The 27,710-nt window shown below is 40.1% G+C and overlaps 1 protein-coding gene across 1 annotated transcript in view; it reads left to right on the forward strand.

Moving 5' to 3' along the window:
• Nucleotides 1-27,710, forward strand: part of ds (dachsous cadherin-related 1) — a 389,037-nt gene that overhangs the window by 115,092 nt on the left and 246,235 nt on the right. The window contains exon 4 of the mRNA XM_017630280.1: nt 12,378-13,584. Within this exon, the coding sequence (XP_017485769.1) occupies nt 12,378-13,584 (1,207 nt within the window). The remainder of the gene's footprint in view (nt 1-12,377; nt 13,585-27,710) is intronic.

Raw genomic sequence — 27,710 nt, forward strand, 5'->3', positions numbered from 1 at the left:
GCTGAGTATGCAAAGACGCTTGATACAATTAGTTGCGGCCAAGAGGATCCGGGTTCAATTCTCATCAGACGGAATATGAAATTAATTTTTTTTCTTCTTAATTTCGAAAAAGCATCTGTGCACTTTACAACCACATATTTTATAACGTATTTACTCAAATTTAAAACGAGTTGGGTTGGTGCTATTTCATATGCGTATTTTTTTTCAATTTAGCACGTTTTTTTTAATTCTAAAATTTTTTTCCCTCTGTGTTGGAATGTGAGTTTATGATATTCGATACGATACTAGGGTTCTGGTACTCGATTCCAAAAAATATCGTTTTAAAACTATCGAGTAGAAAATATCGGTATCGAATGCGAAAAGTATCGATATGGTATCGTATCGTATCGAAATTCGTGTCCCTAGCGATAGTAGATGTACACTGAGAACGGTTGAGAGCAGGTGCCGTACCAGTCACAGTCTCAGCGTTAGTATTAGCAGCAGTAATTTCAATGTTCAATGTTTTAATAATTTACAACATTTTTAAGTAATAAAAACGATGACTTAACATTCGCATTCGCACATTCGCATTCCGAAAATTCGCATTCGCGAATGTGAAAAATATGGAATTCGAAACATCCCTAATACATACACAAAAACCGTACTTAGACTGTCTCGCTTTGATTTCGGAATGCTTACACATTGGGAAGTTAGTTTACTGCCAATATAGAAGTATTACATATATGGGCGCATGTAATAGACTTGAATTGATATGAAAAGTAATATGTATATGTATGTACCAGGGTTGTTGCGAATATTCGCTTTCGCATTCGCAGCCGCGCAGCTTCCGCATTAATTTTAATGCCAATATGGTGCAAGGGCACCGATAAAACGGGTATCTGGCAAACAAAATGACAGATTTAGAGCCTTGTCCTTTTAATAACATTTTTTTTCTGTGCTTTAAATACCTGCATTGGTTTCTTTCTTTATTATGATTTTTTTTTTACCAATCTTAAAATTTTGATTACCTGTAGGGCAATATTTTTTTCGTAGGGATATACATTGGATCTTTGGCTAAAAACTTCTTTGGTAAAACTGTCCTTTCTTTGCTATTTAAAGTCAAAGAGTAAGCTCCTTCAATAGGGATTTTCAGCAGAAATGATGAACGTCTGGCTATAAAGAAACCCGATGCTCAAATAACTACGTAACTATCTGAGATTCAAATAAAAAACGGGGTGTTTTTTTTTTTAAATAACAGTATTCTGATCCGATTCGGCTGACAGCCACGACTTTGAAAACAGAATTTTGTTCAAAATTTTCATTCCTGGAAAATAATAATTTATTTTCCATATCCACCTATTAAGCTCGCTATAAGGAAAAATTGTTCAAACCAGTCGCAGAAAAAAGTATTAAAAATGAATCACAAAAACTAAAATCAAAAAACGCTGATGACGCTACAGGTTCCCCAAATGCTGAAACAGCCAAAGGAATGAGAATGAAGAATTCTTTTTAAATATCTCTAGAAAAACCTGACACATCTGGTTTGGCTTGTAAGCGGAGCTAGATTCTTCAAGTGAAGATGAAAGTTAGTAGGATACATCCGACATTTTCAGCCCCGATGCAATTCTCGTTACTTTTTATTAAATATAATGCTCCGTTTTTAAATTCAAGTACTAAAAAAAATCAACATTATTAAAAATTACAAACTTTTCCATTTTTTATTTACCTACCTAAATAACTTAATTTAATTGTTTGACATCCGCATTCGCGTCCGCATCCGCAGATGTTAGCTGTTAGACATCCGCATTCGAATCCACGAATGCCTAAAATTCCACATTCGCAACATCCCTAGTATGTACATACATATGTATGTGGGTATATGAATAACGATCGCTTAAAATCGATCTCAAATTTTGTACAACGCTTTTATCAACTTGCAATGTTGAGTGCCCAGGCAGCTATAAAAGCTTTGCTTTGCAAAGTTCCTATTAAGTCTAGATATGAACCTCGTTGGTTCGAGAGGTAGATGTCGCCCTATGCACTACGTACGCTATAGTGGATATGGACGACACCCCATTTCTTTAAATCACTGATAGGCACTGCCTTGCCCGTGGGCAAAGCTCTTTTAAGCTTTCTATACATTTTGTATGGGCGCGAGCAGAGTAAAAGCTCTCTTTGCCCAACGCTGCTTTAAATGAAATTAATCGGTGCTCGTATATGTATGTACACGTATATGTATATGCATGTGTGCGCACCAATCTATTAATATCGTTGAATTATTTTAATATTAGTTGCGATTCCGTACGAGTCCGGACTAGTCAGAAATAGTCAGAATCAGTCAGATTTTACTGGAAATCGATTCCGTACTCGGTTCTCTGACTATTGAGAGGACAAAAAAGAGAGGAAATACGGTTCTCTCTCTGTCAGAAGTTACCAGTTTTAGTCCGAGAATTTTTTGCTGGTAAATTCTGGTAAATGTGTCAAACGATCAGCTGTAGTGTGTTTGGCAACCAAATTGTAAACAAATGAAAAGTACACTCTGCTAATTCATGTTGAAAAGTATTTAATTACTTGTTTAAGTGGATTCTAATGAATTTGAAAGTATTTTTGGTTATTTACATGTGTGAGCTGAGTATGTTTACATACAAAATAAGGATAAATTTACAACCAAAATTTGGAGGTTATGTTGAAGTTGACAGAAGTTACCATTTTTTACTAGAAAGCGATCCCGTACTTTTCAATGTTACTCTCTCGCTCTGAGCAAATTTTTATTTTTTGACAGTTTTACTAGTCCGAGTCCGAGGAATACGGGATTGCACCTATTTATTGCAAAATTTTATACAGACAAGACTAAAATGTAGAAAATAAATAATAAAAAAAAAAACTTTTTAATATACAACGCTTTTATAAATGGACTAAAAAGTAGAAAATAATAGTTCTCAGTCCCATAGAATTTGTTTTGATAACTTTTGATTTTGAAATTTTAGCAAAAGTCATTATAAACAATTTATGAGTTTGAAAATGAAAAGCGTGGGGCGCATGTAATAGACCAGAATTGATATGAAGGGTAATATATGTATGTATGGGGATATATTAATAACGACCGCTTAAAATCGATCTCAAGTTTGTACTTTCTCTGTAGAATTTTTAGGTCTATGTTATGTAGTTTGCCTATTGTCAATTAAATCTAATGCTTTGTATTGCATGCGCCCCACGCTTTTCATAAATTGTTTATAATGACTTTTGCGAAAATTTCAAAATCAAAAGTTATCAAACCAAATTCTATGGGACTGAGAACTATTATTTTCTACTTTTAGTCCATTTATAAACGCGTTGTATATTAAAAAGTTTTTTATTTTATTTTATTTATTTTGTTTTCAGCTTGTTTTGTGGAATCTAGCTTTTTTCTAGCGGGTTTTTATAAAAATCTGGATTTTTTACACGAAAATAGTTGACAGCACTGCACATTAGGTGAAATGATTACTTTTTGTGTGCGAAATTAATAGCAGCTAAAATATTGCATTATTTTAATGTAAAAAGATGGCAAACGTTAAAAAGAGTGTAAAGGCAGTAAATAAAATGTGAAAACATGACTTGGCTTTCGTAAAATAGACTTTTCTGCTTTTTTGAATGTTCAAATGATGAATATATGTGTTTAGGTAGTACTCAAAAACATTGTCCAATTAGCTTGGCTTTGACACAAGTAATAAAATAAAATAAGTATGGTCACATGTACATACATGGTTTCTTCTAGCGACTAATTATGCCATTATCGGAATTCCTAAATTAAAAAAAGAAAAATATTTACTACACATGTCTCGTAGAAATGTCTTGAGAAGAGATACCTAAAGCAGTTAGTCTTCATAAAACACTTCATTTACACTTTAGGTTTCAGTATTCCCCATATTATTTATATTCAAAATACAAATGTTTTTGAAACTCTATTCACTTTGAGTAAAAAATTACGAAATTTCAATCCGTAAATTCTCTCACGGATTTGCCTTTTTGCGAAGGCTGCTCATCAATGGTCTTTGCGAATCGGCGCAAGTGTATTTGTAACATAGCCACGGCTACGCTACAGGAGCTGAAATGTAATCCAAATATAGGCTGCTATTTTCTTTTTGCTATCACATAATTTTATTTTCACTATTTATCACCTTTAAATGGATTATTTATCACCAAAAAATTTAGGAGATAGAAAATTTTTAGCTTTCCTATTTTATTAGCATTTTAGCGATAGCGAAAATTAGAATCCGGCTGATGGTCGACACAGTTGGCTTTTTGATTTCGAAATGAACTTCATCAGCAAAAAACGCTATGTTTTCAGATCGAAATATTTTAACATCCTTTCCAAATTTTTTTCCATAATTTTCATCTTTCTTTTATAAATAATTGCAAAAATTACGCGTTTTTTCTTCTAAGAGTTTCATGAAACTTTCGCAAATATCTGCCGCACCAAATTTTTTTTCAACATGGTTGACAACCGAAAAAAACTTTTCTTTTTTCGAACATCCAATCAGCTAAACTTCAAACAACTCGCCTTTTGTGATAGCATGATAGCCCAGAAAAACCTTTTTTCTTGAAAACGGCTAAAAACGGCGGCTTAAGTAAAATAAAATCAACTCATTATATCTTCATTTATCCATTTCCGTTTCCATTTTGGTAGCCGAAAGTTAACAAAATTGTAAAAGCTTACATAAAATGGAAATAAATCAGAAAATTTTTGAGGTTATGCAAATAAGTCAGGTTTCTTTTGCAGGTTAAGGTGGCAGGCCCGCGAAGGGGACTCACTTAACTCTATATAACGGGTGATTTTTTTGAGGTTAGGATTTTCATGCATTAGTATTTGACAGATCACGTGGGATTTCAGACATGGTGTCANGAAACGCTGATTTGAAGGATACAACTTCCTCTAATCCAGAAATGTTAATACCGATATATAGGGGGCGTGGCATCTGACATATAGACTAAAATGTGAAAACGACTTTATCTCTAAAACGAATTATGCTGGAGAACTGAAACTTTGCACAGATGCATAGATTGTAAATACCTTACTTACGGTGAAAAATGGTAGGTACTGGGAAAGTGGGCGGGGCACCTCCTATACAAACTGAAATTCTCATACCGCTTAACTCTGGAACCGCTTACGCTAACGTCCTGAAATTGGACACAGAAACATATGTTGTCAATACCGTACTTACGGCGAAGCGTGGTAGATTTTGGAAAAGGGGCGTGGCACCGCCCATACAAACTGAAAATCTTATATCGCTTATCTCTGGAAGCGCTGATGCTAACGTCCTGAAATTGGACACAGCAACATATGTTGTCAATACCGTACTTGCGGCGAAAAGTGGTAGGTTTTGGAAAAGGGGGCGTGGCACCGACCATACAGACTGAAATTCTCATATGGCTTACCTCTGGAACTGCTTATGCTAACGTCCTGTAATTGGACACAGCAACATATGTTGTCAATACCGTACTTGTGGCGAAAAGTGGTAGATTTTGGAAAAGGGGGCGTGGCACCGCCCATACAAACCGAAATTCTCATATCGGTTATCTCTGGAGCCACTTATTATATGGTAATAGAGTTTTATACACCTAGATTTACACACATATAAAATCACAAGAATCATTCACCATTTTCGCCCAGATTTTAAAATCGCATTGAATGATTGTTGTATCGTGCAAAAGTTTTTAGAAGGATCAGTGTGCTTGTCTTCCGATAGGTGGCGCAGGGATTGTGAGATATCCTAAAAAAATCATATTTATGATCAGATTTATTTCACTTTTAGAACACACATTAGTAACATAAAATTAGGTGTAACTTGGTAGCACAGTCGTGTGATGAAAAAATATTGGGCTTTGGCCCAGTCTTGACAAAAACCTGTGTGAAATCGCCGTTAGAGAAGGAAATATTGTCCTTTGTTGTAAACCTTCAAAATACTTTTCAACCGTTAATGATCCTGATGAAAAAAAAGAGTTTATGTAGATGTGTAAAATTTAGTATTTAACCTCCAAGAGGCCCTCAGGCATATATAATCGAAAAACTTATTTACAGTCTGAATTGGTATATGTTTAACATATTAGTCAGTGATGAACATCTCATCTATACATACAAATACATATGCATATTTTTTATAAATCAAAATCGAGGTTCCTTTTTCGTTCTAATTTCAAAAGCAACTGAAGAAATTTGAAGGAGACTTGGTAAAATTAGCATTAATCAATCCAGTATTAACGTTCATGATTCGATTTTAAACTTTCCTGTAAATTCGCTATAAATTATGCTAGTGGGCTTCAAAATAGTAATTCGCATAAAGGAGTAAGTATTGGTGACCACTGGGAGATACTAGTACATTTAATTGTTCATTGTGATACCACATTACATAAGAATCCATTTGAACGGAAACTGTGTAAAATTCCGAGAAGCGCTGGGTGCTCACAACAGAGTTACGCAAACAGCTGATGTCCACTCCGGAGAGTCCCTCGCTAGTGTGGATGAGATGCGCATCCAGGTGCTTAAACCTTAATCTAGCGAATGCCGGGCAGTTGAGTAGGAAGTTCTGAGATGATTCCACCTCGTCTTCCGGGCAACTGCGGCAATAGGGATCCGTGACGATCTTGAGTCGCACCGCGTTGTTTCCCATAGGACAATGTCCGGTCAGTACACCTGTGAGAATCGAGAGGTGGCGCTTAGCCAGCTGCAGTAGCTCCCTTGACCGTCCGCGGTCCACAACCGGCCTTGCAACTTTGCTGGTCGGGGTTTTTTCCCAGCGCTCGCTGAGCCGACTGTAAGCTCATCTGTCCAAAAGCAGACCGCAGGTTGCCAATAGAACTCCAATTCCCTCCCTGTCCGAGGTGATGGCCTCGAGGGTGCCCTGCCTATCGAGCTAATCAGCCCTGCAACTTCCTGTGATATCACTGTGCCCTGAGGCCCAATAAGCTTGATGTGGAAATATTCCGAAGCAGTTGAGAGAGAGGTCATGCATTCCCCGACCAATTTTGAAGACGCCATTATCGATCCCAGCGCCCTGATTGCCGCTTGGCTATCAGTGTATATATTTACCCTCCTTGTCGACAATACATTGGTGCATAGCCAATTAGCTGCCTCTTTTATAGCAGCCACCTCGGCCTGACTCCGGTCCATTTCCTTCGTCAGGAAATCGAAGCTTTCGAGAATTGTCGAGTGCCCGTGCGCTGGGTTGAAGGAGAACCCAGAGCTTTTGAGCCTAATGGCTGAGCGAACCGCCGCTACTTTGCCCGCAATGACGACAGATGCGACGTTGAGTATAGCGTTTAGAGCTAGAGTAGGAGTGGTCCGGAGCGCCCGGCTGATTCCAACGAGGGCCGCCCTTTGCACGCGCTCTAGCCTCTTAACATGATTGGTCTTTTCCAGTGAACTCCACCAGACAATGACCCCATGTAACATTATTGGCTTAATAATGATTTCATATAGCCACTGCATCACTTTTGGGGAGAGGCCCCATCTCTTCCCCATGGCATTCTTGCAGCAGTAGAGAGCCACCGATGCCTTCTTTACTCGTTCCTCAATATTTGGTTTTCATGACAACTTCCCGTCCAGGATCACTCCCTGTCGGAGAGAACAAGTGGAAGACCCCCTATTGAGGGGAGCTGAGCATGGGGCTGTACCACCTGGTAAAAACAACGAGGTCCATCTTTCCAGGATTGACAGCAAGTCCGAAGCTAGCGGACCAATTTGTGACCATGTTTAGGAACCCTTGCATAATATCGTACAGAGTGTTCAAGAACCTTCCTCTGACGATGAGTGCCACGTCATCCTCTCCTTTCCAACTCATCCAAGACGTCGTTTATCACGACTATCCAGAGAAAGGGTGAGAGGACGCCTCCCTGCGGGGTGGCTCTGCTCACTTTACGCTGCTCAGAGGCGTTGCCCCATTCCGCTGTAACAGTCCTGTCGTGGAGCATATATGAGATGAGCCTTACTAAGTATCTCTCGACTCCGAGCTTAGTAAGGGCTCTTATAAACGCCCCAGGCAGGACATTATTAAAAGTCCCTTCGATATCAAGGAAGGCACCTACTACAAAATCTTTATTCTTAAGAGACTCCAGTATGACTTTGACAATTGAGTTCAGAGCAGATTCTACGGATCTACAATTCAGGTAGGCATGCTGAGAGAGGCTAGAACGTTCCCGAGGAATCCTGTTTCTTATGTACAGGTCAATCAGTCTCTCAAAAGTCTTCAATAAGAAAGATGAGAGACTGATTGTTCTGAAGTCCCTCGGGGATACATGAGCGTTCTTTCCTGCTTTGGGGATGAACGTGACCCTTACACTCCTCCAAGCCCCCTATTTCTAAGCAGCTCGCATAGATAGGAGTGAGCCAGCGGCACGAGACCTCCACATCCTTTTGCAGCTACGCAGGGATGATGCCATCCGGTCCAGGGGACTTAAAAGGCTTGACAGAAACAATCGGCCAGAGCAGTCGGCGCCTCTCCAGTAGTTCATCAGAGGAGGAGGTAAGGCAGTCGCCCGTTCCAACACCGGTGGGCTCACACGGTGCCGAATTTTCTGGGAAATGAATGTCAAGGAGTAGCTTAAGCGATTCCTCTCCACTCATCGCCCAGTTGCCCTCTTCGTCCCTCAAGTATCCCAAGGGTACGGGATTCCTCGCGAGGATTCGCCTGAATCGCGATGATTCATTACAATCTTCTACGGCTTCGCAGAAATTTCTCCATGACTCGATTTTGGCCTCTCTTATCTCGGACTTATAGATGCCCTGTCTGATCTTATAGAGTTCCCAGTCGGAGTATTGTCCACTCTTCTTGGCCTTGTTGAAAAGGCGTCTACTCGACGCTCCGATTTCTGACAGTTCCACCGTCCACCATTTTGGTCGGACTTTGCCCCCGGGCCTACTCAGCGGGCATGAGCTTTCTATGGCACTCTTATAAGCTGGTGTAAACTTCTCCATCATGACATCAATCGAGCCTTCGGTGCTTGAGCTCTCCTGGGGGGCCTCTGGTATTAGTTCCCGCAGTTTTTTCTATAGAGGTCCCAGTTTGTTTTTCTAAGATTGCTAAAGGGGATACTCTTAGGACGGTCTTCGTCCAGAAAACACTGAATATACCTATGGTCCAAAAAGAAGTGATCATTAAGAACCCTCCAATCGGAGACGGAATATACGGACGACGAGGCTAGTTTAAATTCAAAACCCCTCGCCTAGCCGCGGGGATAAAGGTCGGTTCGTTTCCTCTATTACAAATACATGAGTCCTCACTTAGAATATAATCAAAAATGGACTCACCTCTTGCATTGATATCTGAGCTTCCCCAGCACGAGTATCATGAATTGGCGTCCGATCCGATAATTACGTCGGCTTTCCGTCGCCTTACTTTGGCTATGGCTTCACGCAGTAGTAATAGAGGTGGTTCCTTCTCGTTTTCATGTGCCATGTATGCGGATATAATCCAGAGCTTTCTGGCGCCGCTATCCAGGCTAACAGTCACAATGTTCTCATTGCTAAAATTAGGTAGAATCAGTGCTCTTAATTCGTTTCTGATGAGCATGCACCAGTTTCTGCACCATCAGCTTGAAATTAGGCGTCCTGATCCCGGAGATACCGCTACTGCTTCGCCACGGCTTCTGGATCAGGACTACGTCGGCTCCACCTTGCTTAAGGTGGATAAGGAGATTTGCGGACGCCGCCTTAGTGTGTTCGAGGTTTATTTGCAGGATCTTCATCCACCAAAGTCCTCTCCAGCCACGCCAGTTCGACGTCCTCGTTTACTGAGGCTAAGAGCCTCTCTTCCTCCGCCCTGTCGTAGAACCGTCCGATACTGATGACGGAGCCCTCCGTTGAGAAAGCATCCTCAGCACTTTTGGCCTCCGACATGACGGATTCTACCTCCATACTCATGGGGGCTTCCTCCGCCTAGGACTCACGCATTTCCGGTACTTCAGGAGATTGCGAGCCATCACCCCTGAAATCGGATTGGTAGACCCTAAGGACTATCCTTTCGAATCCATAAGTGATGACTCGCCTGGACTCAGCGAGGGGGCCGAGGGATTCCGCATTGGGCAATATCAGCGCTTGTCGTTGTGACTCCTCGGAATCCTCGGACGCCTCAAATCTGACAACTCGCCAGTTGTGCGTGGGCAGATGCGGGTTGCAGAATCGGAGGATTTCCTCAATCTGCTCCGGTGCGGAGGGCTCGGGGGGAGCCAGACACGGGCACGTGGGCGGGCAGGAATGTCCTGCTCGTCCACGGCTTCCAGCTTGGCGCCCTCCCAAACCTCCTCCACCAGAGCCAATGCAGCCTTATAAAGAGATGCCGACCGCTCGTTGGCGCAGACAATCTCCTTTTGTGGATGGCATGACGGCATCCACCATCCTCACATCGCGGAGGTGGACCAGGGTTTCCCCTGACCATCCTCAGAAAAACAGAGGAGATGGCTGATGCTCGCGACTCCAGTTTTCCCTGGATATGGTGCCATCTTCTCTACTTCGATTTCGCTGAACTGAACAGGGGCACCCCCATTCCTGGGTCTTTTTGCGCGGGAGCTTTCTCCCTCTTGAGACCTTTGTCTCTTAGGACCTGCAGGATGCGCACTCGCGTCCCTTTCGGCGGGTTCTTAGCCCTCTCCTCCAGGCCACATAGTACCCCTTTGGCCCACTCGAGCGTTTTCGAATGTTGCTCAGCTAGCTGAGAAGCATCCTGACCGCCATAGCGCTTCAAAATCCTGGTAGCCATGCGCCTGTCTGAGTAAACCTTTCGGTCTGACGATACCTGCCGTTTAGGCAATCCCAAAGGCTTCTTGTGGAGAGCCTTCGAGGACATACCCGGAAAACTGGATGAAGAGCCCGAGCTGGTGCTGGCGCTTCCGTCCCTCACCCCCCTAACTGGCTCGCTAAATCCGGCTCCTTGCCTAGAGACCCCCACGGAGTCCGGTTCCGGCACTTCTGCCTCCCCGGCGGCGACTGCACCTGCCCCCAGAAGCATTTAAGTGCGTCGGCTTCGACGCGCTCTTACCCCCCGAATGACTATCCGTTAAGGATCCCCCAGAGGTGGAATTAGTAGAACGCGGCGGTTTCGCCTCGCGGACCGTAGGTGGTGCTGTAGCCCCCAGATGAGCTGGCTTTGGGGTCGGCTCCGGCTCTCCACCACCGCTCGAAAGCTTATGTTTCTTTTGGTTATTTTTTGGTTTTTTGATTTCGTTTTCTTTCATGTTTCACTGGGTCCCCACTCAGAGCCGCTATCCAAAACCCGAGCGTGTAGTCGCCTTTAAATGGTCCAATAGCTACCTCTGAACAAGACTATGGCGAGGGTTGAGACATGCCCTTATGGGGTCATGAGTTCGGAGCCGACCAGCGCAAAAACGGGAGTCATCTAAACCGCACCAAACCACCAACTTAACGGCGACGGGAATCGGAACCTACTCTGAGGCCTGCCAGGGTTTTAACGGGACGGGGGCAGTTGCGGCATTAGCCCACCAGCCATTTCTGCTGAGTGTCACCTCAGCATACTCAGGTGATAGAATACCACAACCACCATCTCAAGGATCGATAAATCCAAATCGTTTCAAAAATCGTAGTCAGAGGACGAAGCCAAGTCGTTACCATTCAGGTTTAGAGGCCGAAGTACATTTGGCGTTACCCAGGATGCACCACGTGGAGGCGACCTGCTCTACACCCCAAACAAATGATAAAAAGTCACTTTTTTAAATTGGGACATAGGTTCTCACTTATAGTTTTATTTTCCATTTAAAATTTACCCTTAACTGTTCGAACTTTACAAAAAAAAGTTCACTTGAAACTTATAAAATAAACCGGTTGCGCAAACATCGTATCAATAACATTTTGAAAGTGTAACTTTGGTTTATTGCTGTCTAACCGTGACTAAGTGAAGTTTCTGTTATTTTGGAGTATTTCCTACAGAATTGCAACAAAAAATAATGTAAAACTGCCTTTACGAAAGTGAACTTTCGCATAGTCAAATGAATCATTTGACCTAATGTGCACTGGTTAGAAAGCTTCTGTCCTATGAAGAAAATATTTAAAAATTTTTTATTTTATTTTGATACAACATCAAAATGTTTAAACTCTTACATTTCCAATTGAAATTGCTTTCAGATATGTATGTACCTCAGTGTACAATATACATATGTTCAACTTACCTTTATTCATATTTTTTCAACAAAACCAACAAATTATAAAAAAGTTGGAGATGTTTGCAAAATTTATATTTTACAAAATAATTTGGGGAACTTTTCTAAAAAACGTTTGGAAACCGGATTACTTCAATGTTTATTGGGTTATACCATTTATTTGAATCTTCTTGATTTGCTAAATTTCTAGATATATTTTTTTAAAATTTTCAAACAAATAGTTTATGTTTTTCATTTGTTTCTCTTTTCTTTAGGTTCCCGAAGATGTTCCCGTTGGCTATGTAGTCGGCTCGGTAAGCCCCAATGAACGCATCGACCAGCAAAATATAATCGACAGCAATAGTGATCTCTTTATCACATACACCCTCGCATCACAGGGAAAGGACATAATCGAAGGTGCATTCGACATTGACCGCCATACGGGTTCGCTGGTGGTCGCACGTAAACTAGATCGCGAAACCCAGTCCGAGTTTCGTTTAGAGATACGAGCCTTGGACACAAGCGCTAGCAACAACCCCCAAAGCAGCGCAATCACGGTAAAGGTGGAGATCGCCGACGTAAACGATAATCCGCCCAGATGGTTAAATGATCCCATTCACCTGCAAGTTAGCGAATCTACCGTTATTGGCGCTATAATCTACAACTTTAGTGCTACAGATACGGACTCGGGTAGCAATAGCTACCTTCAATATAAGCTCTTAAGTTACACGCCCCTCAACAACGACAGCAGCGAATCCTTCAGCGAACAAACATCGGCAGAACTCAAAGATGCAGAACCACTATTCTGTATTGATGCGCTAACTGGTGCACTAGCACTGCTTGCCCCACTCGATTATGAGGAGGTACGGAGCTACATACTCATCGTTGAGGCCATGGATCAGCCGTCTAATGTGAGTTCGCGCCTGCGTACCACAGTTACAGCCGTTTTACAGGTGACGGATGTTAATGACAATGCGCCACAGTTTGTGTTTCCTGTTACTATCAGCACACCAGCAGAGCATCGATTCCACATGCCACCCGTCGCCACAATACGAATCAGTGATGCACTGCGCATTGGCGAAACAGTTGCTCATATCGTGGCTGTGGATCGAGATGCGGGCGCGAATGGAGAAATCACCTATGCAATTGTCAGTGGTAACGAGGCGGGATACTTTCAGATGAATTCAAGGGCGGGTTATATTGAGTTAACGAAATTAATACCACCGGTTATGCTGGGTAGCTCTGGCGAAAAACCGGTGACTTCTAGTGTTCAGAGGAACAGTTATAATTTGGTAATAAGCGCCAGTGATAATGGCAAACCAACGGCTCGTCAATCGCTGTTGAAGCTACATATTTTAGTGCAAGGAACTAGCAGGAATCCACCACGTTTCCATCAATCAGTGTACTACGCGAACATAACCGAGAACACAGCCAAAGGTACATTTGTGCTGCAAGTGACAGCGAAATCTTTCAACGACAATGGTAAGTTCAAAGATTTCACATTACTATAACATTTAACTATATTAAAGTTATTATGAATCAGAGCAAGCAACCGAAGAAAACACCGTGTGACAAAAACCCAAACATCTCAAAACCCACAAAAAATCAATGTAGGCTCCTAATTTGACAATAGCTGTCAGATGTACCTAAAAAGTAGCTTACGATTTTTTTACTTTTTTATTATTTTCAGACAATTGGTAACAAATTTATACATTATTTGCATTAAGAAGAAAGTCACTAATATATCAGTACAGTTGAATTAATATTCATAACAATTCAATAAATATATATGTATGAGCATTGGGGTGCTCCACAAAAAAAAAAAGTCGGAATTTTAATGCACTCACCCTCTAGGATAGTACAATACCGAAAAAAGTAGGTTTTGTTTGGGAATGAAAATTTTTTTGGGGGTCGCTCAAAGCACTCAAAGCTTTCCATGTACTTTATATGTCGAAAAAATAAGTTTTCGTATAAAACGACGTATCGAAAAACTTTGTTTCTCTTATAGGTCCCCTAAAACCCCTCACAAAATGCAATGGGGGCCCATAAATATCGCTTGTATTTAAAAATGGTAAAATAAACTATCGGAAGCAACGTTTTTCGATCAAAATAATATTGATTTTCAAGAATTCTATACCATTTTACTCAAAATTTGACTTATTTATCCATCGTTGCAAGCTAAATTATTAATTTAAGGAACTTAGCCACTTTGCTTAGATTTCTTGTTGCCACAATAACATGTTCAAAATTATATATGAGTTGCCATTTTTCTTTGTTTACAAAAATTTTCGTACATTTTTTTTGCGAGCAACATAGCCTTTGATATTTATATTTATTTGGCTATCGTCTAATTGTCCCTAAATTGAGCTCAGTGTACCGAATGTACCTTTTGGTTCGAAAAAGTCGGAGAAGGGTATAATTATATATAATAATAATTGTACCTAATTTTCCATTCCTGCTCTGACGTCAGAAGTTGTTTTAAAAGTAGTTTGGAAATTCGAAGATGTGATTAGTTCAAAATATTGTTTAAAAAGTTCGATGCAATGTGGTATAGCAATACGGGTATCAAATAAAAGATAAAAGTCTGTATACATAATTGAAAATAACTATATCTTTTGTTGGACAAGGTCGAAGTGGTATTGAAGATAAAGTTAGAAGGGCGAAATTGGAGTATGTTGTAGTATACATATTAGTCCTGAACATCTATTTTTCCAAATATAATTATGGGAAATTTTCAAGTATATTGAAGGATAAAGTTTTAAGAGGACTTTTTCAATACCTATTCGTTCTTTTGGGCTAACAAATTTAGTTGTTTCAAATTCTAAAGAATTTTCTATTTTTTTATACCCATATTGTTATTTAATATTGCACTGACCTTGTTAAGTCATTTTCGGTAACAATCAGGGGGGTTGGACAAAACATGTTTTTTCAAGACGAAAACATCGCGTTTTATTCAAAGAACAGGAAAAAACTATTTGAACAAGTTTTTGTAAATGTTTTAATTTACATGTTTTATATACTTATATATATAAAAACTCGTTTAAAACAGTTTAATAATTCAATACTTTCCAAATTAAGGGTGAGATACATACATCCTTGGACGCTCGTTCACATACTATATCGAAAATAGTAGTTATATTTCATGACCTGAGTGGAAGATCGAACTATCCAGTCCGAACTAGCCAGTTCGAAAATGCCCTATTTCAGAAAAATTTTCAAGAACGCCCTATTTCAGAATTTGGTTGAAGATCTTCCTATCTCAGTATTCGGTTCAAAAACTCGCTTTCTCAGCTGCTGATTCAAAAACGCCCTTTCTCCCTTTCAATACATTTTCATTTGAGATAGGACATTTTTAAACGGAATTCTGAGATAGGCACACGGCAATAAGTCAAATTTGTGTTATTTCCCAATTGAAAGTGAATTAACACAAATTTACTTGATTTGTTTCTGTAGTGTTATTGCGCTTTGTACCACGATTTGTTTGTTAGGAAAAATGGGTTATTCACATCCCGTAAACTCTTGTTGCTAATCCATTCCCTTATTCAACCAACTACTTCAAGTGCAGCTGATTTGCCGCTATTTAAACCTGACAGCGTGGTTGTTATTGTTAATTCCATACATTAAAAGGATCCATTGTATAGTTTTAGGCAGGCTCGTCCCAAACTATTTATTTATTTATTTAATGTCTTATAACTATTCAGAACAGACATTTAAGAAGTTAATATAATATGAATAAGAAAAAATAAAAATACAGCAAGTACAATTGAAATTATTTAGATACTAACAAAAGAAATATTTTAATTGTTAATTGAAATTCACAAATTTGCATTAAAATAAATAATTAATAATACATGGCAATAATATTAAAACGTGTGTGATGTATTAATTTAAGTTATTACATAGAAAATAGTTTTTTAGTAGCGTTTGAAATAAATGTTTGGTACCAGAGAGGTTCAAATCGATAAAATTAGAGAGATAATTAAACTCAGACATCGACTGTCTTACAAAAGCCAACACGAAAAACCTTAGTACGACAAAAATTTCTGCATGGAATATTGAAGCGTATCCCTTCTAGAAAAACGGGCATTCAAATTTGCCGTTGACAAGACCAAAGATAAATGAAATTTTATAGTGGCGCATGGGCGTCGCCAGGGGGGGCTGATATATAAAAAAATCCCTCGAAAATTTTATTTCGAAATTTTAATGTAGCTGATTGATTAATCCTTATTAATACATATGTGTAAACTAAATGGTTCCATTTGAAAAGGCAATCTAAACCAATAGCTAAATATAAATTTATGGTGATTTCGTTTCTTCCAAAAAATGTTGCCCTTCCCCGGTGCAAAATGTGTTTGATGTTACATTAAACCCTGTAAAAAGACATGTTTTTGCCTTCTTGTCCTTGTCTAGCTCACACATTTCATTAAGTTGTCGTTTTAAACATCCATATAATTTTCAGTTCAACCGTCTCCCCTGATAAAGCTTCACAGGGCAGAGAGTGCGGCATTTTAAGAAACGAACACACAATTTTCTCACCCTTTGCCTTTAATTTAGAATCGAGCACGAAAAGAGAAAGGGGTAATGAAAAGGCAAAATTTTTTGGTAAAAACGAAATCACCATTATTTTAGTAAGTAGAGTGGAGTACTAAACTTACATTTTATTGACTTGTTTTCATACAAATAAAAGAATATTAATCGGAAATCGACTCCTGACTGGAAGCTCGACCTATTTCAGCAGCCAGTTCCAAAACACCGTATTTCAGAAAACTTTTCAAAAACGGCTTATTTAAGAATTTGGTTAAAAAATTCCCCATCTCAGAATTTTACTGAAGACCGCCCTATCTCAGAATTCGGCTCAAAACCACCCTATCTCAGCACATATTCAATATATTTCCATTTAAGATAGGGCGTTTTTCAACCGAATTCTGAAATAGGGCGTTCTTAAACCAAATTCTAGGTCTTTTTCAATAAAATTCTGAAATAGGGCGTTCTTGAAAAGTTTTCTGAGTTAAGGCGTTTTCGAACTGGCTGCCGAGATAGGTCGATCTTCCACTCAGGTGTCGAAATATAACTACTATTTTCATACCACAAAAATATGTAGAACAGGCGTATAAAAATGATTATATGTGAATTTAATACATATCGTCACCCTTATGACAGAAACATGAATGTGTAAATTTACCGATTTTGAGACACAATGGAAAATAATGTCTAGCAAAGAATTATGTATTTTAAAAGAGCCAAACGCTCTAAGCAAATATAAAGTAATAAAATTATAGTTTAAAAAACTAAAACCTCGCTATTAAAACTTCCATTCATACTGTCACCATGTTACTATAAGAACGGAAGTTTAAAGCAACTCAAATTCATACTGTCATCAGGTATGTAATTGAGAATGGAAATCGCTGCATCTTTTAGGCGCATCAATATTACATAGTTACATCCCGAGCTAATAGAAGCGAGGTAATAATAAAAAGAGACGCACTTTTCTGAGCAAGGAGTCGCGTTTGCCCACCGTTGCCCTATGTTATTCGACGCCCTCTATGCGAATCCGAGGTCTGTTAGCCTCTATCACGTCAAGTTCGAGGTCATTTGAAGGTCAGGTAGGGAAAAACTTTATGAATAAACCTGAAAATTCAATACAATTCTTCTGAATATGGCCTTAACATGATCTGTAGATTACCTTAAAGAATCAAGAGACCCCTATATTCAGAGACAACAAAAACAAAATGTTGTTTTTATTATTATTGAATACATTTTTTGTCCTATTTGTCCCTCAAATTACCTCGAACCTGACCTTATGGAGGTTAACGGACCTCGCACTCGTGTTCATCGAGTTGAACACGCCATATATATGAATTTTCGGGTTAATTTAATTAATTCTTTCCGACTTGATCTTCAAATTACCTCAAACCTGACGCGATGGGGGCTAACAGACGTCAGATTCGCATTTCAGCGCGTCGAATAACATAGGGATATTGAGGTTTGGTGCAAACATTTTTTATTTTAAACCTGTGTTACTTAAAAAGCAGGCTCTCGGTTGCTCAGCACACCGGTTAATCGTTTCTGCAATTATTTTTTCACATTGGTTCTCTAAAACGAAATTTCGATGTATGCTTAAGATTAGTGTTGGGCAGTATCGATACCAAATGTACTGAGAACTCGATTCTCATTCCCAAGACAGCCGGTTCTACGTACCGGAATGACTCGGGTTTTACCCGACCAAGGGCTGTTGTTTCGGCGACCTAACCCCGCTTAAATCGGCGATACCCTACAATCATTGTTCGTCCATGGAGCAACTCCTTGCAGCCGGATTGCTCCGCATCCTTCTTCTCCGGGCGGGCGTAGAGCCCAACCCCGGACCAGAAACGTATTTCTGCTGTGTTTGCCAGAATCGACTCCATCCAAACTCCACTTCGGTTAGGTGCAACTCATGCAACGGATGGAGTCACCTAAGAACCTGCTCTGGTCTTAGGTCTCACCGGGAGTGGACCACAAGCTATGTGGCTCCCTGCTGCTCAAGCCAAACGGCACAATCAGCAACGCACCCAACACCCGAAGAGCCTGCACCGCTCCGAGAAGCTCCTCTGGGCAGCAGCAAACCTCCCAACCCTCCCCAATTGCTAGCGCTGGTTTGATCAATAGCATCTCATGGCGACCAATGCTAACACTAGCATCAGACCATCTACCCATAGTCATCTCGATCAATAAGCCCACCGACTTTGCTCCCGCGGACCACCGAACCTATACCAACTTCAACAAAGCTGATTGGGACGGCTTCGCGGAAGTCACCGAGAGCAGCTTCGCCGCCCTTCCCACACCCACAAACATACACACTGGCGAACGCCAGTTCCGCAGGGTAGTCACTGCCGCAGCGGCTCGCTTCATCCCGTCCGGACGCATCGCGGAAGTCCGCCCAAATCTCCCGGCCGAAGCAGCTGTACTAGCAAACGAGCGTGACCACCTACGCCAGGTCGACCCCGGGGACCCCCGTCTGAGGGACCTTAATTTGGAGATTCGGCAACTGGTAAATCAGCATAAGCGGAAAAAGTGGGAGGAGCACTTGAAGGCCTGTAACTTCACATCTGGTGTGAGTAAGCTCTGGTCAACCGTGAGGTCCCTGTCCAACCCAACGAAGCGTGATGACAGAGTGGAAATCTCTTTCGAAGGTCGCGCTTCGTCGGACCCGAAGAAATGCGCAGCCTACTTTAGTAGGCAATTCACACTGCACCCTTCGGTAGACAAGACCAAACGTCGAGTGACCAGGAGGCTGCACAAGCTGCCAAAAAACAGTGCACCACTTGTTTTCACCAGCTGTGAAGTGAAGGGGGCCATCGGGAAGGCGAAAGCCTCCAAAGCCATTGGACCCGACGGAATCTGTATGCTGATGCTAAAACATTTAGGGCCTAAGGGAGTAGCTTACCTAACGGAGGTCCTCAACCTGTCTATGGCCACTCTCATCATTCCTGATGTGTGGAAATCAGGGAGAGTGGTCCCACTGCTGAAACCGGGGAAGCCCGCCAACAAAGGAGACTCTTATCGCCCGATAACGCTCCTTTCCCCGGTCGCGAAGACGCTTGAGGCCCTACTACTCCCATACTTCACTTGCCACCTGACCCCAGCTAAGCATCAGCATGGATTCCGTAAAGTGCACAGCACAACAACAGCACTTAACGCCATAAACACACAAATAACTCGTGGCCTAAATCGAAACCGCCCCTGTGAGAGAACGGTCCTAGTAGCGCTGGACTTGTCAAAGGCGTTTGACACCGTCTGCCATTCCACGCTACTAGAAGACATCGAGGCCTCCTCACTCCCACAGGGACTGAAGCGATGGTCGGCGAATTATATGAGTGGTCGACAGTCGTCAGTAATCTTCCGAGATCAAACCTCGAAACCAAGAAGGATTAAACAAGGGGTTCCACAAGGTGGTGTTCTCTCCCCCTTACTATTTAACTTCTACATCTCGAAGCTTCCTCAACCACCTGAGGGAGTTTCCCTGATCTCATACGCTGACGATTGCTCGATTTTGGCGTCCGGGAATGGAATTGATGACCTCTGCTCAAAAGTGAACGACTATCTCTCCAGCCTTTCTCGCTTCTTCACTGCAAGGAGCCTAACACTCTCCCCAACGAAATCAACGGCGACCCTCTTCACCACCTGGACGAAGGAGGTCAGGCTAGAGTTAGGTATACACGTCGATGGCACACCAATACCGACTGTAAACAACCCGAAAATTTTAGGGGTCACCTTCGATAGCCTGCTTTCCTACTCCACGCACACAACCGCAGTTGTCAATAAAGTACAGAGCCGCAACAAGGTCCTCAAGTCGCTCGCCGGCAGCACTTGGGGCAAAGACAAAGAAACGTTGCTGGCAACATACAAGGCAATTGGCCGGCCGGTTCTAAACTATGCTGCGCCAGTTTGGACGCCGGGGACTAGTTGGACGCAGTGGACGAAGCTACAGACTTGTCAGAACGCCGCACTCCGGACAGCGACTGGGTGCCTTCTGATGACGCCTGAGCACCACCTGCACAGCGAGGCCCAAGTGCTCCCCGTCAGGGAACACAACAAAATGCTCTGTAAGCAATTTCTGGTGGGGTGTCACAGAAGTGAACACCCTAACAGACCGTTGCTTCAGGAGGAGCCTCCGCCCAGGCACGTCAGGGGGCACCTATTCGTGTACAAGGACGCAGTCCAACAGTACATAGACCAACCATTGGACCCGACGACATACAGACGAGCCATAAACGACATTCATAGAGAGTCAGTTACCACCTACCTCGACTCTCGACCTATGAATGCCGTAATACGAGCCCAATCACCACCTGTGGAAGAGACGGAGCTTCAACTGCCACGAGAGACCCGCGTTACCCTGGCTCAATTACGGTCTGGATACTGTAGCCGCCTTAACAGCTAGCTGCCCAGACTCGACCCCAATATCCCCAATGAGTGCCCGGCATGTGGAGAGTCCCCCCACGACACCAACCACCTCTTTACATGCCAGCTCAATCCGACTCAACTAACACCCCTCTCCCTCTGGTCCGAACCCATCGAAACAGCTCGTTTCCAGGGCCTCCCGTTAGTTGAGCTCGACGACAATGATTGAACGTAGACCCGAAAATGGCGGGGCTTAGTAATGCCGCTACAACAATAACAACAACAACAGAACTCGATTCTCAAAAGGATCGACGGTACCCGATTTTTAAAAGTATCGATACTGAGTGCTCCAAAGAACTCAGTACTCACAAAAGAACTCGAAAGTACTCAGAACTTAAAAGAACTCGGAAGTACTCAGTACTCAAAAATGCTCTGTTCCAATAATCGCTTTGGTACAAGTACTCAGGATCGAATCAAGGTACTCAGTATTAAGTGTCGAATAGACTTAAAAAGTACTGAGTTTTATTTACATTTAACGTTATTCAGAAATAATTTGTACTCAATTTGCAGTTTCAATAATTNGCTCTGTTCCAATAATCGCTTTGGTACAAGTACTCAGGATCGAATCAAGGTACTCAGTATTAAGTGTCGAATAGACTTAAAAAGTACTGAGTTTTATTTACATTTAACGTTATTCAGAAATAATTTGTACTCAATTTGCAGTTTCAATAATTTTCAAGTACAATACTTGTACTCAGTACAGTTAGCCATTCATTTGACGTAATTTGGGATTCATATACATATTAATTTAAATAAAATACTGCCAGCTTGTGAGATTTCTACACTAACAGGTCTACACTCAAGGTCTATTCTGCGCTGGTAATAAAAAGTTTGTGACCGGTAAATAAAGTTCCTGTCAACTTTTAAACCCTTTTCGCATTCTGTGTACTCTTGTAACCGGTAAATTTTGTTACCATCTCATAAGCTGGTAACAAATTATTGCCCCGTGAAATATGCAATGCCAGGATTTCCACAATTCTTCATAGCTGAATTGCTAAATATTTTAACTGCATTACCAACGTACCTAGAATCGCGGTGACAAGAACTGGTAAAATTTTTTGGTAATACAGTAAAACCCGCTTAATTACCTCACGAAAAATGTCCGCTTTTTGAGGTACTTAGGCGGGTTGGGTACTTAAAAGAACCCGCTTAAGTACCTCGATGCGGGTACTTAAGCGAACATAATTACTGATGCCGTTACAGCTTCTTGTTAACTTACATAAATACTTGAATAAAAACATTTAATGAAGTATACATAGTTTAAAACCAAAATCGTAGCATTATTTAAACACATAAACAAGTAAAGAAAAACTATTAAAAAAAATATTTAGTGCAACAGTTAAGAAGTCATAGTTGGACGTATCATTTTGTACCAAATTCAAAATGATATTGTTTGCCACTTATGTTTATTTATTAATTTTTAAAATTTTTCAATCAATTAAAATGCAGTCCAGTCAGCGGGTTTTACTGTACAATTTTCCGGTTACAAAATCTTCGGTAATGTGCAGAATAGACCTGTAAGTATGGAAATGTTACCAACATGTGTACATTTTAAGAAAGTACTCAGTACTCTGAAAAATACCCGATCCTTAAAAGTATCGATACCAAATAACTCGATCCTCAAAAGTACTTGATACTTCCCAACACTACTTAAGATGCATAAACCTAAAGGTAAATTGTACAATAAATTATTAAAACTAGTAATAACCCCCGAAATTCGTGATTGCAGTAAAAAAATACTTACTAATATTAACAATTTAAATTTGAGTATATAATAATATTTATGAATATACTTCAGTATTTAGCTCAAGATATATTTAAAGAACTTCGGGAAAGACAACAATTAATCTCGTATTGCTATAGACCTGATAACCCATGATAATTTTTAAGTTCCTACTCTAACCAAAACTTCGTACAGCGGGCCGTGAGAAAACAGTCATCTTTAAGGTATAGTCCAATCTTTCACAATATCTGTTCATGGCCTTTATTAGTCGTAATCTCAAACGCAATAATCACTGAAAATTCGCGCCGTTTATGGCGAAAGGCAGTTTTAACCTAAAGCTTTCTGAGCCCTTTCTGCACAAAAATTCAGCCACTGATTCTAAAAATTTTAAAATGTCTATACCGGCTAATTTTGGATCGTTCATTTCAAAAATCACATCAACAAATTTGTAACGCTTTGAACTTTGCCGTCATTCAGGGTCCTTTATAATGGTCAGTGATGTCCTAGGTGTTTAAAAAAGAAAGTTATCTCAACTAATTTTATTTTTTGCTTTCGTAAAATATATTTAACAACTATGAAAATTTGCCTAATACCATTGTAAGGCACATTTTAAGAATTTTGCTTTCAGCTGCCAGTTGTTAGTATTTTATACCAAGGAATAAAACCGATTCGAAATAACGTACCGGTTTCGGTTTTGCCAAGTGTTTCGGTTTCGTTTTGGTTTCGTTCTTCAAAATTTGTTTCGGTTTCGTTCCGGTTTCGGTTTTGGAATAAAACAATGAAAACAAGTTTGTCAAAAAAAAATATTTATTAAATAAATAAGTACCATCCAAGGTTTATTTTTGGCGAAATTAATTTTAATTTATATAAAGAAAAAACCTCTGAATCAATTATACAAACTAATAACCATATTCCACCACATTTGCTTAGATCTAAATGCAGAAATTTGTTTATTATATTATTTATATCTATATCTATCTTCTATCTATATATATAAAACAAAGTCGTGTTAGTTACACCATTTATAACTCAAGAACGGCTGGACCGATTTTTATGATATTTGTTTTTTAAATTTGCCTACCTTCCGAATAGCAGAATAACTATTAAAACAACCGCTAGGTGGCGCTGGAGTCGAGTTATTAGTAAAACCCGTATTTATGGTCCGATTAGCTTCATATTTGAGCTGTGTATTGACAATGGAAAAAACAATACCATTGCAAAAAAAAGAACCGCCAGGTGGCGTTGGAGTCGAGTTATTACTAAAAAACGTATTAATGGTCCGATTATCCTTAGATTCAAAATATGTATTGATAACAGGAAAAAGAATTCTTTCGAAAAAAATTGCCGCCAGGTGGCGCTGAAATTGAGTTACATATGTATATGTAGCTAAAAATCGTATTTATGCTTGAATTTATTTCATTATCGAAATATATATATTCACATATCAAATCCCTTATTACTGTTAAGAAACTCATGTCTCTAATCCTTGGCTAACCCATGTCTAATCCTAACTAAAGTAAGTTGTAAAGATTATACATGAATAAGACAACAATTAAAGACATGAGCCGCTTAACAATAGTACGAGTTTTTTTCTTTTAATTTTGAATTGTGTCGTTATTGTAGAGGACCATCGATATATTTATGACAGGAAAAGATACATATGTATGTACACTTTTGCAGAAAACTGAAATTCAGTCGGAAACCGCTATTGACGAACAGCGGTTCCTTATCTATATGTATATATAAAAATGTTGTGAAAAATTTATAGTAATTCATCAATTGAGAACGGTTGGGCCGATTTGCCTAAAATTTTTTTTTTGGTGGTTCGTAATTACCAGGAGAAGGTTTTTATGTAAGAAAATTTTGGGATAACCCTCCGGGAAAGTCGGGAAATCAGAAAAATCGAGAATCTATTTTTTTGTATGCAATTTTTTTGTGCAATTCCTTCGGAATGGCTTTCTAATGGCAAAATAGAAAATTCTAAGTGAAAACCTCGGAAAAACCCTGAATAGCGCAAATCATTTGATTTTTTTCGACGAAATTTTGCATTTTATCGCATGATTTTGATGATGTGATGCTTGGAAAATTTGGGATAATTGTGAAGCTCATTGTTAGCATAATAAATTGGGACCAATTTTGTCCTATGTTTCATAACCGATTCGAATGGTTGCTGCTTTTTTGGAAAGGTGTTTAGAAGGAGGAGTGTACAAAGTTTCATTTTTCCGATACAAAAAATCCATTTCGCAGATAGGTAGCCTATTGCCTAGATTAGCAAATAGGATCAATTTTGATTTGCTTGAAATTCGGCACGTAGGTAGCTTATTGCCAGGATTAACATATAGGATATTTTTTCTGATAAATGGACCAGATACCGATATATTGGTGTTGACTGAGGGAGAGCGGGAGACCAGGTTTAGATGTGTGGTCGATGTAGGGCCAGTTTTTCAGTGCACGGCCGTAGTTTAAACTCAGTTTCTGGCTGGTTTAAACTAAGATCAGCCAATCAAATGTCAACCAGCTGTTCAATTTAAACTCAGTTTACTTAATCTAAGTTTAAACTGGCACTGAAAAACTGCCCTTAGAGTAGTAGAGGAGGTAGGGATAACTTTGCGAGTGTTTATGTATCGAGCTCAATGAGCCCGTATGGTGTATAGGTGACCATCAAGGCAACCACGCACTCAATATGCCTGCTATGCGAGAGAGAGAGAGAGAGAGAGAGAGAGAGAGAGAGANCAGCGGTTCCTTATCTATATGTATATATAAAAATGTTGTGAAAAATTTATAGTAATTCATCAATTGAGAACGGTTGGGCCGATTTGCCTAAAATTTTTTTTTTGGTGGTTCGTAATTACCAGGAGAAGGTTTTTATGTAAGAAAATTTTGGGATAACCCTCCGGGAAAGTCGGGAAATCAGAAAAATCGAGAATCTATTTTTTTGTATGCAATTTTTTTGTGCAATTCCTTCGGAATGGCTTTCTAATGGCAAAATAGAAAATTCTAAGTGAAAACCTCGGAAAAACCCTGAATAGCGCAAATCATTTGATTTTTTTCGACGAAATTTTGCATTTTATCGCATGATTTTGATGATGTGATGCTTGGAAAATTTGGGATAATTGTGAAGCTCATTGTTAGCATAATAAATTGGGACCAATTTTGTCCTATGTTTCATAACCGATTCGAATGGTTGCTGCTTTTTTGGAAAGGTGTTTAGAAGGAGGAGTGTACAAAGTTTCATTTTTCCGATACAAAAAATCCATTTCGCAGATAGGTAGCCTATTGCCTAGATTAGCAAATAGGATCAATTTTGATTTGCTTGAAATTCGGCACGTAGGTAGCTTATTGCCAGGATTAACATATAGGATATTTTTTCTGATAAATGGACCAGATACCGATATATTGGTGTTGACTGAGGGAGAGCGGGAGACCAGGTTTAGATGTGTGGTCGATGTAGGGCCAGTTTTTCAGTGCACGGCCGTAGTTTAAACTCAGTTTCTGGCTGGTTTAAACTAAGATCAGCCAATCAAATGTCAACCAGCTGTTCAATTTAAACTCAGTTTACTTAATCTAAGTTTAAACTGGCACTGAAAAACTGCCCTTAGAGTAGTAGAGGAGGTAGGGATAACTTTGCGAGTGTTTATGTATCGAGCTCAATGAGCCCGTATGGTGTATAGGTGACCATCAAGGCAACCACGCACTCAATATGCCTGCTATGCGAGAGAGAGAGAGAGAGAGAGAGAGAGAGAGAGAGAGATGGAGAGATATGCGTTCAGGCTGATAAAGCGGTAGCGCAAGATGTGACCCTTTTACCATGTATCTATATATATGCGTAGAATAGAATTGAGTCATTGTTTTACAGTTCGAAAGGTTTTTGAAAGCGCCGCAAACATGCGGGTATTCGCTATTTAACAATACTTATTACACAGGCCAACAAAAATGGAAAAAATTTGATGCAGCAAATGTTAACGCTATTTTTGACAGATTTTTTTGTGCTGATTACGAATCCGTAAGCACAAAGTTTCCATCAGCTACAGATATTAAGAAAAACGAGGTCAAAGTGTCAAAAAATCGCGTTCTTTGCAATATTTGAGAAGCTCTAGCCAAGAAACACATGGTGGTAGAACCTTCCACTTAGGCTTAAATTAAAACTAAACATCTCGAATACTATCCCTGTAAATTCCTGTACCTTTGCTTGATGGTCACTTATAGTCATTTGGTGAACAGGATAAACTGATTTTGGGAAGTTTGAGTACCTACCGCATTTAAGCAAAATGTGGTAGAACCCTCCACTTAGGCTTAAATTATGGCCTGGACCTCTGACTTCAATCCCTGCAAATACCATTCCTGCACCTTGACCCTAAGGTCACCTATAGTCATTTATTGAACAGCCAACACTGATTTTTACACATTTTTTTATCAATTGCATAGTTTTCCAGTATTTTTTTTATTCTTGGACGATAAAACATCAGTATAGGTGACCATCAGGGCAAGGTGCAGGAATAGTATTTTCAGGGATATTAGTCTGTAGTTCTAGCTTTAATTTAAGCCTAAGTGAAAGGTTCTATTACCATTTGTTTCCTTGCAAGAGGTTCTTAAATATTGCAAAAAACGCGATTTTTTGACACTTTCACCACGTTTTTCTCAAAATCTGGAGCCGATGGAAACTTTATACTTACGGATTCGTAATCAGCACAAAAATGCCTATCAAAAGCATCTTTAACATTTTCCGCATCAAAATCGGTGTTGCCCTGCGTTACCTACACCAATTATATAAAGAAAAGCNAAAACGCGATTTTTTGACACTTTCACCACGTTTTTCTCAAAATCTGGAGCCGATGGAAACTTTATACTTACGGATTCGTAATCAGCACAAAAATGCCTATCAAAAGCATCTTTAACATTTTCCGCATCAAAATCGGTGTTGCCCTGCGTTACCTACACCAATTAT

The sequence above is a fragment of the Rhagoletis zephyria genome, unplaced genomic scaffold (assembly GCF_001687245.7).
Source record: "Rhagoletis zephyria isolate East Lansing unplaced genomic scaffold, Rhagoletis_zephyria_1.1 Rzeph_scaffold_00087, whole genome shotgun sequence".
Classification (NCBI taxonomy): Eukaryota; Metazoa; Arthropoda; class Insecta; order Diptera; family Tephritidae; genus Rhagoletis; species Rhagoletis zephyria.